The sequence below is a fragment of the Neofelis nebulosa genome, chromosome 16, assembly GCF_028018385.1.
Source record: "Neofelis nebulosa isolate mNeoNeb1 chromosome 16, mNeoNeb1.pri, whole genome shotgun sequence".
In the NCBI taxonomy this organism is placed as follows: domain Eukaryota; kingdom Metazoa; phylum Chordata; class Mammalia; order Carnivora; family Felidae; genus Neofelis; species Neofelis nebulosa.
Genome location: NC_080797.1, coordinates 9,017,069 through 9,033,638, shown reverse-complemented (window position 1 = coordinate 9,033,638; position 16,570 = coordinate 9,017,069). Strand labels below are relative to the sequence as shown.

General features: G+C 53.3%; 1 protein-coding gene across 3 annotated transcripts in view; it reads left to right on the top strand.

Moving 5' to 3' along the window:
- Positions 1-1,237: 1,237 nt before the first annotated feature.
- CDRT4 (CMT1A duplicated region transcript 4) overlaps positions 1,238-16,570 on the top strand; it is a 34,605-nt gene continuing 19,272 nt past the window's right edge. The window contains exons 1-2 of one of the 3 annotated variants that reach the window (XM_058703635.1): positions 2,061-2,149; positions 9,101-9,329. Coding sequence is in view for 1 of the 3 variants with exons in the window: in XM_058703633.1 (XP_058559616.1) it covers positions 1,711-2,149 (439 nt within the window). In the remaining 2 variants the exon portion in view is untranslated. Of the gene's footprint in view, positions 2,150-9,100; positions 9,330-16,570 lie in introns of all 3 variants that reach the window. The other 2 variants (XM_058703633.1, XM_058703634.1) reach the window with 2 other exon arrangements.

Here is a 16,570-nt window from a genome sequence, read left to right as displayed (position 1 = left end):
TTAGATGCACCCAGAACTAGCCTGTCAGAAAAACAGCAAGGGAGCTCTCGGAACACATCTAGGCTCCTATCAAAAGGACTCAGGAACCCGCTTGAGAAGGTCCAGACTGGCCAGAGAAGAGACAATGTGAGCCTTCGTGAGGACAAGAGCCGGGATGGGCCTCGCCCCTCCCGGAAACTCCTCTCCCCGCCATGACACGAGCCTGCCTTGACTGCCCATGAGCCGGAGCCCCGCTCGGACCCTTCCTTTGTCTCTGTCGTTCTCCAAAAGGCTTGCTCCGTCTTCTCGATCCTCCCTTCTCTCCAGACACCAGATCTGCACGTCTTTCCCACCCCGTGACTCCCACAGCAGTGGGGCCATGGCCCCAGCCTCTCCTCGGGCATCATGGAGGCCACTCCAAGCAAGGATGGAGTGCGTTGGGCCTGGCTGTTCGGAGGGGCCGTAGGGCATGCATGAGCAGGGAAGGAAACGAGGTCTAGGCCCGTTCCGTCCTGTCTCCTGGTGAGTCCGGGGAAGACGGCGGGCGTCTTTGTGTGCAAAGGCCAGGAGCAGGGATGGGTTTGGAGTGCGGAGGATGGCCGGTTGACCTACCCCACGGTCTGGCAAGAACCTCCAAAGGAGAAGCCTTTAAAGCTTTTGGCAGCTTGAAGGGGTTGGGTTGCTGGTAAGCCCAGTGCCGCAGGTGACCTGGACTGGAGCCCGGATGGGAGCCAGATCTATTTTCCTCCCACAGGACCTGCCTGGCCTTTGTCGGCTGTAGGGAGGTGCATTTCCCCCTCCTCTGTGGGCAGCAAATTCCCCACGAGTCAGCAGGAAGTGCCTCTGGGCTCACCCACCGGCTTCTATTGGCTTGTGAGATGGACGAGCCAAGTGAGTGTGCAAGGCCTCTGTGCCTCCCTGGGGCCCACCAGCCCGGAGACGCCCGCGGGTGTCCCTCAGTGTACCTCACCAGCCCGGTCACTGGCCCTCCTTGTCACCTCCCGACATCCAGGTGCTGAGCATGGGCTCCTTCCCTTCATTCAGTGGAGAATAAATTAAGGCACCTGCGGTCAAGGCTTAAGGCTCTCGGTCCCCTGTGCACGTACCCCGTGCCGGGCACTGTCCTCAAGTTTTCACGCGCTAACCGGCCCAACGTCCGAACTCTGTTGCACGGACCCAACAGGTACGTTCTACTATTTTACTCCCCGCTTCACACGTGCAGAAACCGGCGAGCGACCCAAGGACGCACGGTTCCTCGGTAAGATAGCCAAGTCCCGCCTGGCTCCCAGAAGCTGTCCCAGGTTGACTCCCGCAATGACCGTGCCTTGTGTCCCAGCCGGCTCTGACTCTCCCCATCCTCTTGGGATCTTGGAGGATCTTTCAGATTTGGGGTCACGGGTGAGGCTAGAAGGTGCGTACCCAGCCCGCTGCAAACGTGGTCGGGTCGCCGGAGTGGCGGAAGAGGGGCCGATTCCAAACAGCTGCTTGGTGACAACAGTTCTCTCCTCCTGTTCATCCAGAGAGCATTTCGTTTCACAAGAATGCTGTAAGGGGCTGGCCGGAGAGGGCTCCCCGCCCGCGTCAGGTACTGATCAGAAACTCCGGGCTGGGACCAATAACGCGCTGTGTCTTCATAAGCTCTAGATGATTGTTGGCCGTAAGGAAGCTGACCGTTGGTCTCATCCGTCCCTGCACCTGGCCAGGGGTGGAACAGAATAAGTGCGCGTTACAATGAGTGAGATCAATAGCTCGTCTGCTCCTCTGCCATCAGAGACCTCAAATGAGACCGTGGACATAGAGTGCCTGATTGAAGGCTCAGCACACAGTAGGCCTTCACTAAGGGGGGGCAGGAAGGATTGTCCCGGGACCAAGGTTGGAGGGCTGCGCGCTGGGAGCCGGTGGGGCTCGCCGAGGAGGGAGAGAACCAGGACGGAAGATTCAAGGTTGGGGGGCATGGCGACTGCTGATGTCACAATGCCCCCATTTGCCTGGATGTGTCGGGCTCCTGGACCCCCCGAGGGTGGAAGAGGAGATGGCCGGCAGCAGCGAGAAGATCACCGGGGAAGTGGAATCCAGGACCAGGGGGACATTTGCGGACCAGAAATAAGCACGGGGCAGAAGAAGCACCAAGATACTGGCGGAGGCATGGGGAATCACCGAGACCTGTCAGGTACTGGTCCGGGTGGACTGGCAGGTGTCCCTGATGGGGAGAGTCCAGGGTCCAAGTGAAAGTGCACACCCCCAGCTACCAGGAGGGCACGTCCTTCACAGGAGCCCCCCCGTTTGTTTGCGGGTTCCCGGGGCATCAGGCGGTCGTTTCCTGGAGTGGCCTCAATTCTGGTCCCACGGCCTCCCGGGGACTCTGTCCAACGTACTGATGTCCCAGCCCCACCGCTCAGACCCTGATTCACTTTGCAGAGGGCTCGGGCACGGGTACATTTAAAAAAAATGGTCAGGTGATTCTACTGTGCTTTCAGGGCGACAATTCTACTTAAACAAGAAAACAAAACGCACACACACACACCCCTACACGATCCAGCTATGTCTTCTAATGAGCAGCGGGGGTCGCGTGTCGTGTCCCCCCAGAGATGCTCAGACTCTGGACAGAGCTCAACACCAAGAGAATGTTAAGCTAGGACTGGTAAAGTCATGATATTCACTATCAGGAATCTATAGGAACCGGGGCGCCTCCGGGGTGGCTCAGCCGGCTGAGCGTCCGACTTCGGCTCAGGTCACGATCGCGTGGTTCGTGAGTTTGTCCCGCGTCAGGCTCTGTGCTGACAGCTCAGAGCCTGGAGCCTGCTTCGGATTCTGTGTCTCCCTCGCTCTCTGCCCCTCCCCTGCTCACGCTCTGTCTCTCTGTCTCTCACAAATAACTAAGTGTTAAAAAAAATTAAAAAAAAAAAATAAATAAAAGCAACACTCAATAAACCTTATGACCGGTGAAGGCAGCGCGGTGTAGACGGGGTAGCGAGGAGAAAAGGCACTTTCTGCTGGGCCCAGCACCCAGGCAACCACCCCATCGTGGTGTTGCTGGAGGCCACAGCCCCAGAGGCCCCTCCGTGCCGGCCTCTCTGGTTCTATGCTTGATCCGGCTACACTGCGTCCGTCTGAGAAAAGCCGAAAGGCAGGAATATGAGAAGCCAGAGTTCTTGAGTTCAAATTCAGACCCTGCCGCTTGTCTGGGGGAGAGCTGCTGACTGTGTTCAGACAGTTGGTCCCTGCATGCTTGGGACCCGGGGTCACAGCCTCCAGACTCCCTGGCGGGCACTTTTCTCCCTGCGTTTTAGCGGACGTTACTGCAGGGATGCCTCCCCCGTGCTTGACGCCTGGGCTTGTGCAGGGCACCACGGTGGCTTCCTCCCCAGCTGAGCAATGTTCAGGCCCCGCAAAGCCCGGGTCTGCTCTGGGTGTGACAATTGTAGAAGGCTTGCTTTGGTCCCCGGGCTGAGCAGTGGACGGCCCTGGGCTTCCCTCCTCGCTCCCTCTGGTCAAAGCGAGAGCCCCTTGGTGCCATATTGGAATCGGTCAGTGCGTGTCTGTGTCTCCATGTACGTATGTCTGGGTGTCTGCGTGTCTGAATGTTTATGTGTGCGCACGTGCCTGGCTCTGTGTGCATGGCCTGCCCACCCACGCCTCCCGGAGTCCCCGATCGCTGTGCCTTCTGCTTACGTGTCACCCCACGGGCTCCTTCCTGCCCAGAGGTGGTCATGGAGCTGTGAGGACGGACGCCAGGCTGCAGAAACTTGGGGGGGGGGTGAGGAAGAGGGCAACAGTTAGTACAGGCCACTCCCTGGGGAACTGTGGCCGAGAAAAGGAGCAAAACAGAAGTCAGGGAAGCTCGGGGTCAAGGGAAGAATTTGTTAGAGACGGGGAGATGCGGGTTGTTTGGACACAGAAGGGGAGGAGCACAGGAGAGGGGCAGTTGGGAAATGCTGGCGGGGAGGCAGGCAGTGGGGCTGGATCAGAGAGGCTGAGGAGGGTGGGGCCGGTCCCAGGACTTGTTTCCCAGCCCCGAGGCCATGCGTACCCCCAGCGTCTAGTGTTGTCACCGCCCCCGGAATGAGCGCTCACCTGCAAAGGGGCGGACGGAGGCCAGCTTTGCCAAGGCAGCAAGCACTCAGTGGGGTGGCAGTAGTGCTCGCGACCTCCCGCGGGTCCATACCCTCAGTTCAGCCCGGCCAAGTCCAGCCAAGTTCACGCCTGGGCTGGGAGCCCATCTCAGTCTTTGACGGGCTCAGGATCCTCGAGGACACAGATGTGTCAGGCCTCTCACACCTGAAGGCTTGCCTGGCTCCTGGGTCTGAACCTCTGCCTAGGCCCAGCCCCAGCTCCGTAGCCATCCAGTCTCCCTCTCTGTGCCCATCCCCCTCCTTCACCGGCCCCAGGCTCACCTCTATGGTCATCCCCATGCTCACCTCTGTGCTCATCTCCGTGCTTGTCCTCAGGCTCATCCCCAGGCTCGTCCCTATGCTCATCCCCAGGCTCATCCCCAACCTTGTCCCCATGCTTGTCCCCAGGCTCATCCCCAGGCTCGTCCCCAGGCTCGTCCCCACCTCCGTCTCCAACTCTGTGCCCATCCGCATTCGTAATCCCAACCCCACACTCATTCTCGACATCTTCCTGTCTATACAATTCCCACTTTGCCAGAGGACAAAAGAGGTCAGTAACAAGCCCAAAGTTGTACCACTGGCTAGCCAGATCCAGCACTCGAACCTGACACCATTGGACACCAACGGTCAGGCTCTGAACTCCCACGCCACACTCCGGCATGGCATCGGTCCCTGGGTCCCCGGCCTCTGGCCCTTGTATGACCTCTGACCGGATTGCCCGCTTGACCTCCTGACGCCACTTTGCCGGCTCCTGACTTGGTCCCGATCGGTTCAAACTTCAGCCAGCCTGTGCGTCTCAGCTCAGTTGTACCAGCTACTGGCCCCTGGCCGGACCCTTAGCCCTGTTGCCTCCCCAGGACTTCATGGGGCTTCCCCATTCCCAGGTTTCCCCAGGCCACCACAACTCTGATGACGGGACGGACAGGCAGGTCGGAAGACAGGCTCAGAGGAGGGTGTCACGGAGGAGGTATTTTGGGTTGGAACGGGTCCGTTCACGTCCACGGCCTCCAGTCAATGGCATGGTGGGTTCTCCACTGCAGAGAGAGAAGATGGGGAGGAGAACCCACGGCTCCACAGAGGGTGGGGCTTGTGGAACGTGCCAGGGCATCAGCGAGGAAAGAATGATTTTGTTCCGGTTTCAGATGCTTGCTTTTGGCCGGAGGGAGACAGGGGCCAATTGGCTAATTATAGCCTGAAAGTCACTGGCTGATGGCCAGATCTCTTTTGATAGGTGCGGGCCACCGGCACTCTGTTCTTCTGCTAATTTCGCTGCTATTTCACTCACCTTCCCAAAGACCCAACCCTCCCCCACCCATGGCCGCTGGTTTTTCCAATACACTTGATCGTCTGTATCTTCTTCTGCCTCACCCCTGGGTCTGAGTCTCCTCACCGAGGCTAAAGAGAATCTTTCACGCAGGCGCACACCCGCCCCCCCCCCCCCCACGTCCACCCCACCCCTCCTTTTGGCAGCTTTTGTTCCATTTCTGCCCGCCCCACCCCCACTCCCTTCCCCCCGCCATCCTGAGATCTTAATTTTATTTCCTTATCCTTTATTATTACTATTTTTGAGAGACAGAAAGTGCAAGTCGGGGAAGGGCAGGGAGAATGTCAAGCAGGCTCTACACTGTCAGTGCGAGTCTGACGCGGGGCTCGAACCCACAAACCGTGAGATCATGACCCGAGTCAAAGTCAGACGCTTAACCGACTGAGCCTCCCAGGTGCCCCTGATATTGTCTTTTGTGACGAGCCTCTTCAAGTCTCTATTAATTTTCTATTTTTAAACAGATTTTATTATTAATTTTTTAATGTTTATTTTTGAGGGAGAGAGAAAGCCAGAGAGAGAGAGAGCATGAGTGGGGGAGAAGCAGAGAGAGAAGGGGGAACACAGAATCCGAACCAGGCACCAGGCTCTGAGCTGTCAGCACAGAGCCTGACTTGGGGCTCAAACCCACAAACCGTGAGATCATGACCAGACCCAAAGTCAGACGCTTAGCCAACTGAGTCATCCAGGCACCCCAGTTTTCTTTCTTTCTTTCTTTCTCCTTCCTTCCTTCATTTCTTCTTCTTTCTTTCTTTCTTTCTCCTTCCTTCCTTCCTTCCTTCCTTCCTTCCTTTCTCTTTCTTTCTTTCTTTCTTTCTTTCTTTCTTTCATTCTTTCTTTCTTTCTTTCTTTCATCTTTTTCTTATTGATTGTAGGGTTTAAAAATTTTTTTAAATACATTCTGGGGCACCTGGGTGCCTCAGTCGGTTCAGTGTCTGAGTCTCTTCTGAACTCAGGTCTTCATCTCAGGGTCATGAGTTCAAGCCCCACATTGGGCTCTGTGCTGAGCATGGAGACTACTTACATTTTTTTAAAAAAACTTTTTAAATGCATTCTGTATACACACTCTTTTTGATTATATGGAGTACCACAGTCCATTTGGACGGACGCTTGTCTTTTCATGCTCTCAGTGGTATCTTCCAGTGAACAGAAATTTAACTTGAGGGGCGCCTGGATGGTTTAGTCAGTTAAGCATCTGACTCTCGATCTCTGCTTCGGTTGTGATCTCACTGTTTGTGAGATCGAGCCTGGCGTTGGGCTCTGTGCTGACAGAAGGGAGCCTGCTTAAGATTCTCTCTCTTCCTCTCTGCCCCTCCCCTGCTTGCTCTCTCTCTCTCTCTCAAAATAAATAAACATTTAAAAAAATGTTTAACAGTAGAAATCTTTTTCTACTCTGAGGGCATGGAGATATTTTCCTCTGTTATCTTCTAGAAGCTTTATTGTTTTACTTGCAACATTTAGAGGTACGACTCATCTGGACTTGATATTTTGGGTATTATGAGAAGGCAATTATTTTTCCATGTGGATCAAGTGATCTAGCACCATTTAATGAAAATACCGTCCTTCACCCACTGCTCTGTGGAGCCATAAAGTGGATCTTTTCTGAGCTTTCTATTTTTTTTTTAATGTTTATTTCTGAGAGAGAGAGAGAGAGAGAGAGAGAGAGAGAGGCAGAGCATGAGTGGGGGAGGGGCAGAGAGAGGGAGACACAGAATCCGAAGCAGGCTCCAGGCTCCGAGCCGTCAGCACAGAGCCCGACGCGGGGCTCGAACTCACGGACCGCGAGATCATGACCTGAGCCCAAGTCGGACGCCCAACCGACTGAGCCAACCAGGCGTAACCCGCCCCCCACCCCCAACTTTGATATCTTTGAAACAATTGTACAAAGTATCTTTTTAGACATTTTATGCTTATGGCTGATGTTTAGAAATGCAAATGATTTTGATATGCTGTGTTTACATCCAGCAACCGTCTAGGTTTCTTTGCGTTTCTACCTATGTAATCAGGTATGCTAGTTGAAAACTCTGGTTTTAGAATCTGATTTTGTTTTGACTTTTTTTTTTTTTAACTAATCAATTTACGTAAAGTAGGCTCCATGCTCAATGTGGGACTTGAACTCACGACCCTGAGATCAAGAGTCCTTCGCTCTACCGACTGAGCCAGCCAGGCACCCCCTTGGTTTTCAATTCTAACCTCATCATTTACTAAACGTAGGACTTTGAGAACATTGCTTCATTTTTCTGAGTCTTGTTTCTTTTTCTACAGAGTGGTGATATTCTCTCATAGGCTTATAGTGAGGAATAACGAAACAAAGCACGCATCGTCTTGAGCCAGTGCTCACACACACTGGCACAATCCATTTGTGATTTGTTAATACATTCCTCGCCCTTGATTTCCCCTTTCCCGTTTAACTCCATAGCTCTCCAAATTCTGGCTTTTACCCTGTCGTTTGACAGAATTGCCCTCAAAGGTGTGTTCCTAGTGTCTACTTTCGTGGACTGCCCTGTTTCAAATGCTGGTTTCAAGTCCCATCTGTTCCCCTGGCTGACTATTAATTCGGGATTTCCCACAACCCCTTCATCCGGTTCGACGCTTTGCCAGAATGACTCCTAGAACTCAGGAGAATGCTTTACTAGGTTTACCAGTTTATTATAAAGGATACAAGTCAGGAACCGCCGCGTGTAAGAGATGGGGGTGGTTTCCGTGTCTTTTCCAGGCACGTCACCTTTCCAGTATGTTGATGTGTTCACAAACCTGGAAGTTGCCTGAACCCCATCACTTAGGAATTTTTATAGAGATTTCGTTAGGTAGCCATGATCGATTAGATCATTGGCCATTGGTGATTGAACTCAATTGCCAGCCCCTCTCCCTTTCACGGAGGTTGGGGGTGGGGCTGAAAGTTCGAACCCTCTACTTACCTGGTTGGTTCTTCTGGCCACCAAGCCGCCATCTTGAAGCTATCTAGGCTCCCCTACGTGTCATCTCATGAGTATACAAGAGGCAAATTCCAAAGGCTTCAGGAGCTTTGTGCCAGGAACAAGGGACAAAGATCATTTTTTTAAAAAAATTATACTACAGTCTTCTCGGCAGATACCTTCCCTTGGCTTCTTGAGACTACTCCCCTACTTTTCCTTCCTCTTGTCTGGGATCTCTGCCCAGTCTCCAAGTGGGCTTTTCTTTCCTCCCATGCCTTAAGTCCTGATTTCTTTCCATGGTTCAGTTCTCATCCCTTTTCTCAACTTAACTTTTGACCACATCTTTTATCAAATTTGTCTATCTGTAACCATGGCCGTTTTCTTGGATACCAGGTTCATATGGACAGTGGTTCACTGGGCATGACCACCTGGCTTTTCTATAATGCCCCGAATGACACGAAGCAGGTTTCCCCAAGCCTGCTCTCCCTCTCTATTAATTCCGTCCATCCCCTAACTCAGGGACCTGAGCATCACCTAGACCCATCTCACTCCTTCATCCCTACCGTTAGCTGTGGCCATGTTCTTTCCCTCATGTTTGTTTTCGTTGCCATTGACTTGGTTCACTTTCCCACAACTTTTCCCCCCAGTTGGGCAACACCAGCTTCACCTGGAAACTTATTAGATTTGCACATTCTCGGGCTCCAGCCAAGATCTATTGAGCCGGAGACTCTGGTGCTGGTACCTGACAGTCTGTGTCTTACTGGGCTTTCTAGGTGATTCTGGTACCAGGGAAGTAGACCACTGGTCTTGCCCAACTCTCTACGTGGCAGGTCTGGCCCCAGAATGATGACTCACTGAAATGAAGTCAGTGCTGCCCCTGGATGTTATCCTGACCTTCCCAGGCTGGGTGAGACATCACTCCCGTCTCATGACACCTTGTGTCTCCTTTGGTTGTGTCCCACCTCGTCCTGTAGTGGAACTGCAAATGGTGGCCCCGGAAAGGTAGGGATTCAGCCATATTCACCGTTCTCAGTAAGCGTTCATACAGTTTTGGGTCCTGAGATATATGTGGAAAAAGACAGACAAGTGCCTTTGTCCCATGGAACCGAAATTCTAAGAGGGCAGGCAGAAAAGAAATGGTAAACAAATTTAAGATAATTTCAGATGGTGGTAAATGCTGTAATGAAAATGAAACAAGATAATGTGATGGAAGGGGGCTGAGGGCTAGTGTAGATAGAAAGCTAAGGAACGCCTTTCTTGGAAGGCGCCATTGAGTTAAGATCTAAATGATCAGAAGCCAGCTATGGGAAAATGTGTAGGGAAAACCATCGTAGGTGGAGGGATAGCTGGAATTTGGTGAGTTTGAGGGCAGAGAGAAGAGCGATGTGATTGGAGGGGGAGAGAGGAAGAGAGAGAGAGAGAGAGAGAGAGAGAGAGAGAGAGGCAGAGGCAAACTCCTAACTCCATGGTCAGAGTTTCTTGGGATTTCACTCCAAGGGCTGTGTGGAAACCCTTGGGGAGGGATGTGAGTACTGGTGTGTGTTTTGGGAAGACCACTCGGGCTGCTGTGTGTATAATATAAATCCTATGGAGACAGGAGTAGAAGCAGGGAGGCCAGTTTGGAGGCCACGTGAGTATTCCTAGTGGATACAGAAGCAACCCTGGGAACGTGTGTTTAATCATGTGGATCCTGGTGCCCACCTCCAAATCCTGGGCCCTGCACAAAAGGGGTGGCTTTGGGCAAGTGACTGAACCTCTCTGTGTCTCAATTTTAACCTCTGGAAGAGGGGATAAAAGCAGCACTTAACTCATAGGTTTGTGGGGAAGGCTCAATGAGTTAATATAGAAAAGCATGGGCAGAGCTCTATGAGTTATTATCATTATTACTGGTGGTTGTTCTCCTTATAGCACGGAGGGAAAACAACGGGTTCAGGGTATTTCTACTGGCCGAGTTGACATGACTTGAGGATGAACTGGATCTTAAGGATGAAGGGGAGAAACGACTCCCTGGGTTTTGGCAAAAGGTTTAACACAATGGGGAGGGGCAGGTCTTGTGTGTGTGTGTGTGCGCGTGTGTGTGTGTGTTGAACAGGGTTCTGAGGCACCCCTAAAACATCCAAGAATAGATGCTCGGCAGGAGGTTGGATGCATGAGCCTGGAGTCTAGGGGAGAGCTCAGGGAAGCCTGGAGACACACGTGTACGAGTCGTGGCGGAGTGATGGTGTCCCCACGGGAGAGCGTGCAGACGGGGAAGAGAAGGACACCCATTAGGACAGAGTGCTGGGCTCTCAATCCTCTCCTGGACGGCCAAGAAGGATTCGCTGAGCCCCAAAGACAGCGGACCGAACAGCTGCCACGGAAAAGATCCCACCTGCTTCATTGCTCCTGAGCAGAGAAACGACCCTTGCCTCTTTTTCACCATAAGGTTTTAGGACCCACCAGTGAAAGGGGACCAAGCTGAGGTGGAAAAAGCGTTTCTGAAGCTGGACTCAAACATTTCCAATGGCACCACGGTGGGGCACCGCTGTTTTGAATCCGGGAGCATGTTAACGCACCATTTCTAAGACTTTCCCGCATCAGACCCGTAACCTTTGACACGAGTCTTTTCCCTGTTACCCATGGAGGTGCGGACGGATCAGATCAGTGGTTCTCAAACTTTCTCGACCATCGGTGTTGGCTGCGGGCTGGCTAGAGGGCAGGTGGCCGAGTCCCGCCCCACAGTTTCTGATGCAGTTGGCCAGGGTGGGACCGGAGAAATTGCTGACAAGCCCCCACGCGATGCCATCACCACTGGGGGCGCCGAGGTCCCTGGACCACCCTTGATAACCTCTGGTCCAGATTCTGTGCTCCCTGAAAGCAGCGATGGAATCCGTCTTATTCACCTGGTTCGGTAGGAGGCACTCAATCCGTGTTAAGTGAGGGAATTAAATGCCCCTTCTGTGGATCCCTCCGGGCTTAGGAATGGGCGGTCAGGGTCAAAGACAGGCTGTCCCCTGATTTGCTGTTGCCCCTAAGCTCCCCAGCAGCCCCACCTTCCTCATGGAAGCCTCAGAGTTTTGGGTGGCCAAGAGCCATCAAGAACTCTCTGCGTTGTTCCCCCTCGAGCCATTCCCAGCCCGTAGGTCTCATCCCACACATTGATTGTCGGAAAACTTTTAACAACTTGGTTCGTGCCCTCGTCTCCGTGGGTGGAGTTTAGGCAGAATTTGAGGCGGAGGGACACTGTGACACAAGTGATTTAATGTGTAACGTCTTTCTTGGATCCATTTAGGCGGCCCCTGGGTGAAGCCAGTCCTCCCTCTCCGCTCTCCAGGGCCAGGGGAGATGGGGTGGGGACCTGGCACAGGGCTTTGGAGGGATGGAATTAGTTAAGTCTCAGTCCAGGCGGGATGAACGCTGGTGGCCACATCCCACGGAGCTCACACGTCTTCTAGTTCGAGGCCCAGCACCCAGGCCGTGCACACAGAGCCTTCTTTCTTCGTCGAGGAAGAGTGCCCCTTTCACAGCCTGCCACAGGCAAGGGAAATGGAAAATCCCAGAGCATCCCGAGCCCCTCTCAATTTCCAAGGGCACTTCGCCTCTCCCAAGTTCAGGGACAGGACAGGGCGTTTGCATGTGGGCTGGGTCCTGTGGCGAAGCAGCAAGTTCTATAGCTGGAGGGCTGCGGGCAGCACCGGCCCTGTCTGCCCGGGAGGGGAGAGGTCCCCGAGTGCCGACCGCCCAGCCTTGACCGTGTCGTAGTCAGAAAACAGCTCCGGGGGGCGCCTGGGTGGCGCAGTCGGTTAAGCGTCCGACTTCAGCCGGGTCACGATCTCCCGCTCCGTGAGTTCGAGCCCCGCGTCGGGCTCTGGGCTGACGGCTCGGAGCCTGGAGCCTGTTTCCGATTCTGTGTCTCCCTCTCTCTCTGCCCCTCCCCCGTTCATGCTCTGTCTCTCTCTGTCCCAAAAATAAATAAAAAATGTTGAAAAAAAAAAAAAAAAGAAAACAGCTCCGGAGCCCCTCCTGGCCCTCCTGGGCCACAGCCCCAAGCAGAGTAGCAGAAGCGATGGCTTTTCTGAGAAGCTGCTGATCTCAACCCTGCTGGCTGTACATTCCTGGATGATGAGGGAGGGATTCCAGTGTTTACTTTGAACAATGTTTTCCTGTGTCTGAACCGACTGGGTGTTAAATTCTTCCAGATTTCTGGCTCCGTGTTGCAAGTCCAACGGGACAGAAACAGGTTTACGGCAGTTGGCAGGGCAGCAGAAGCGGGGTCGGTCTGGGCACCTTCTGCGTCTAGAATTTCCACTCGGTGGATGGAAAAACCGTCAGTGCCAGCTCTGTGAGCTCGGCGCCTGGGAGGGGGGTTTGCTGTGGTCCCAGCTCGGAGCCTTGCACATTTCCCACCCGAGAGGGCAAAATTAGCTTGTCTTTTGTTTTTTTTTTTTTTTGAAACACAGCAAGGAGTGAGAACAAGCTGAATTTTGAAGGTCAGGCCTTGCAGTGCTTTCTCCGTTAGTATAAACCCAGAAGTTGTGCTCATAAGGAATTCATTTGGTGGGATATTGGGAAACCGGAGTGAATTCCGGTTCCTGGGGCCTGCGGTGTGAGGAGGTTTCAGGGACACGCAGGAGCTCAGGGCTGGACGGGGGACGGGAGACCCGAATCCTTACTTTTACACAGGGGGAAACTGAGGCACGGAGAGCCCCTCCCCCCCTCCCCCAGTGACATGAGGGTTAGGATGTTGAGTTGGAAGGAACTGTCCCCGACGGAGCTGGATGGATCTCTGCAGGGGTTGGGGGACTGTGGCAACTTGGAGCTATTGCTAATCCTTTTTGCCCAGGAGGATGACCATATAACCACGTGGGGCCACGGGAGGAGGCATTCTTCATTACGTGTTCATAAATCAATGGCTTTAACGATAGAGAACTTCAGGAAACCAAGTTCAAAGATAAGGGCGCTCTTGACTTGCACCGCGCACATGAACGGTGTCTCTATTCTCACGTTCTCAGATGTGCGCGATGCAGGGGGTGTCTCCCACGGGACCCCCCCCCAAGGACTTGCTCTCTGGAGAGTTCTCGGGGAAGCTCCAGCCTCTGGGCAGGTGCCTGTCAGCCTATTTAATTGGAGCAGCCCAAGTCCCAGGAGGGCATGGGGCGGAGGGTGGCCTGGACACTCACATCATTAAAAAAAAAAATTGTTTTTTAATGTTTATATTTATTTTTGAGACAAGAGGGAGACAGAGCATGAGCAGGGGAGGGGCAGAGAGAGAGAGAGAAACTTCTGCTGTATCAAAATGGCCTCCTCAAAATTGGCTTTTAGAGGATGGCCTTAATTCTGTGGTGTTTTGTAGCCATAAATTCTTTACCGTACGCACTCCCTTCTTCTAGCAGAAATTGCTTCTAGCAGAGATGGGAGTGGGATTGAGGCGGCGGAATCACTCCCACTGCTGGAAGGATAGGACGTTCTCTCCCATCTCATCTCTGGGGTTTCCTTAGCATGTCTGGTAAGGACCCTGTATCAGTTATCTCTTGCTGCGTAACAAAGTACCCCAAGACTCGGTTGCTTAAAACAAACATCTGTTATCTCGCAGATTCCGTGGGTCAAGAATCCGAGTGTGGTGCGGCCGTGTGCCTCCGTGTCAAGGTCTCTTCATGAGGGTGCAGTCGTGGCTTAGGCTGGGGCTGTGGTCCCATCTGGAGGCTTAACTAGGGGGCGGGGGAGGATCCACTTCCAAGCTCACCCATATGGCTGTTGGCAAAATTAAGTTTCTCACAGGCTGTTGAACTAAGGGCCTCACTTCCTTGTTTGTTGTTGACCACAAGTCTTCTCCAGAGAGCGGCTCACAACATGGCAGCCGGCTTCCCTCGGAACGAATGACTGGGAGAACGAGAGGGAGAGGGAGCATGCTCAAGATGGAAGGCACAGTTTTTTGTAAACTAGTCTCACAAGCGACGTCACACCATTTTACCGCGTTGGGAGGGAGTCGCGTTGGTAGCTTATACTCAAAGTGAGGATGTGAATACCAGGAGGTGGGATCACTGGGGGCCATCTTGGAGGCTGCCTACCATAGGCCTTTGGGCCGGGCTGCTTTTGAGTCTGTTCAACCTGTGGGCCGTGACACCTCAGCAGTTCTGATACGCCAGTGGCTGTGAGGGGCAGAGGGAAAGGAACTCTGTGGTCCCTCCTACTTCTCCTCGGGGGTGGGTCCCTTCACTGGCATAGCCTTCTGAAGACCTCTCAGGGGCAAATGATTCTAAATTTCTAAACTAGGTACACTTACCCTCCACTCTTCCGACCCGTCCCACCTTCCTTCTAAGGGAAGAGCCCAAGGCAGCCCTCTCTCTGAGGTCTTTGTCACTTCTGAGTAAAGCTCCACGACAGGGCGGCCTTCCCCAGAGTTCACCTGATGCTCACCTTGGGCGCCAATGTTAGTCTGTATTCTTGTCACCGAAATGAGCCCTGGTCACAAACCAGAGAGTGAAAGCTCTGCCATTCGTTCAGGAGTTCATGGTCTTCAACACAAAAGCAGAATGTTATAAATATCTTTACGGGTCACGGAATACTCGCGTCTCAGTTAATCGGATCGTCCTCGCGTCCTCACATGAGGCGGGATGTTTCTCCTCCTGGATATGAGGAAACTGAGGTTCAGATAGATTAAGTAACTTGCTCGAGATTGGACAGAAAGAAATGAAGCTGGGGTTTCGAACCCGTTCTCCTGACTCCAGTTCTGTGCTCCGCCCTGCGTCCCTTTTAAAGTTGTTTGCAGCCCCGAGTCCCCAGATTCTTCCCAGTAGGAATCTGGCGAGACTTCTCGGCCCTGGTTTGCTCCTTAAGTCATTCTAGATCAGGGCTGCAGTGACCTGAGAAGAGAAATAGAAGCTGGGCTGTTGGGGCCTGGAAAGTGGGGTAGGGTGGGTGAGACGTGGGCTCGGCAGTAGGGCAGCAGTTGTGTTGGGGGCGAGGGGGTCCCCTGAGCCCAACCTCTGCCCTCTCACTGCGCCAATCTCTTCCCCGATCTTCAAGTTATTGTCCCATTTTTGATGAGACACATTTGGCCCGTGTCTCCAGCCGGAAAGCCGGACCACCTTGTTTTGGCATTTGTGAGAGCTGTCACAGTCCTGCATTCGTGATGATGATAACGATCCGCCCCCCCTCCCCCCGCCACCAGCGGGTTCTTACCACGTGCCTGGGAAGCATCTTCCCACGAGGCTTCGTGGGAATTATCGCATGACCAGCATCCTCGGGGCCATCCAAGGATAAGTTCTTGCTATTGCCTCAATTTTATAGATGGGCGCACAGGGATCAGGAAGTGAACCTGTCTTATTTCTGGTCACACAGCCAAGGAGCAGCCGGCCTGTCCTGAGCTCGTGTTCGTCGTTCCACACTGTGCTCTGCTGCAAACAATTGTCCGACACGCAGCCTCGCCTTTTTTAAGAGCTTTGGCCGATTCTCTCATCAGCTGCCCTCTTGAGATGTTGAAACACACAACGAGATCACGGGAACACAGCAAGAACAGCCAGGAGAGAGTTGGTTTTCCTGCAGGGATTGCCCGAGGGTGCCTCTCGAAGGCCAGGCCCTCGCCGGGCAGAGGACGTCCACGCAATGCCCTCCATGAGGGGCCTGTTCCCGGAGTTTCAAAGCGTTCGATGCCGCCCTCCCGCGTGCCAAGGCCTCGTTGTTTCATTGGGCCTCTGACTCCACAAAAACTCCCTTTGTCAGAACTTCAAAATTTCCTGGCATGGTCCCCACACATATTTTCGATGTGGATGGCTGTGACGTTTCACTATGCATTTACTTGTGTCTATTTGTGCCTAGAAAGATTCGTTTGAAGCTAGCAGCTAAATATTTCTCCCCAATTTCTTTTTTCTTTAGGTTTATTTATTTTTGAGAGAGAGAGAGAGAGAGAGAGAGTGAGCGTGCTCACGCCCAAGTGGGGAAAAGGCAGAGAGGGCGGGGGACCCAGGACCCGAAGCAGGCTCCAGGCTCTGTGCTGCGAGGTGGGGTTCGAACCCACGAACGGTGAGATCATGACCTGACCTGAAGTTGGATGCTTCACCGACCGAGCCACCCAGGTGCCCCTATCTTTCTCCCCAATTTCAAGAGGCCTCCCCCCCGCCCCGCCCCCCCCTGCTTCCTCCTTGACCTCTGGGAGGTTGGCTATTTTCTCTTTCAGCTGGAGGGAACAGAATTCTATATATTCAGTTGTCTGCTTCCCCTCCCAAACTATCCATGTTAGTTACACTATCTTATGTTTTACAAGT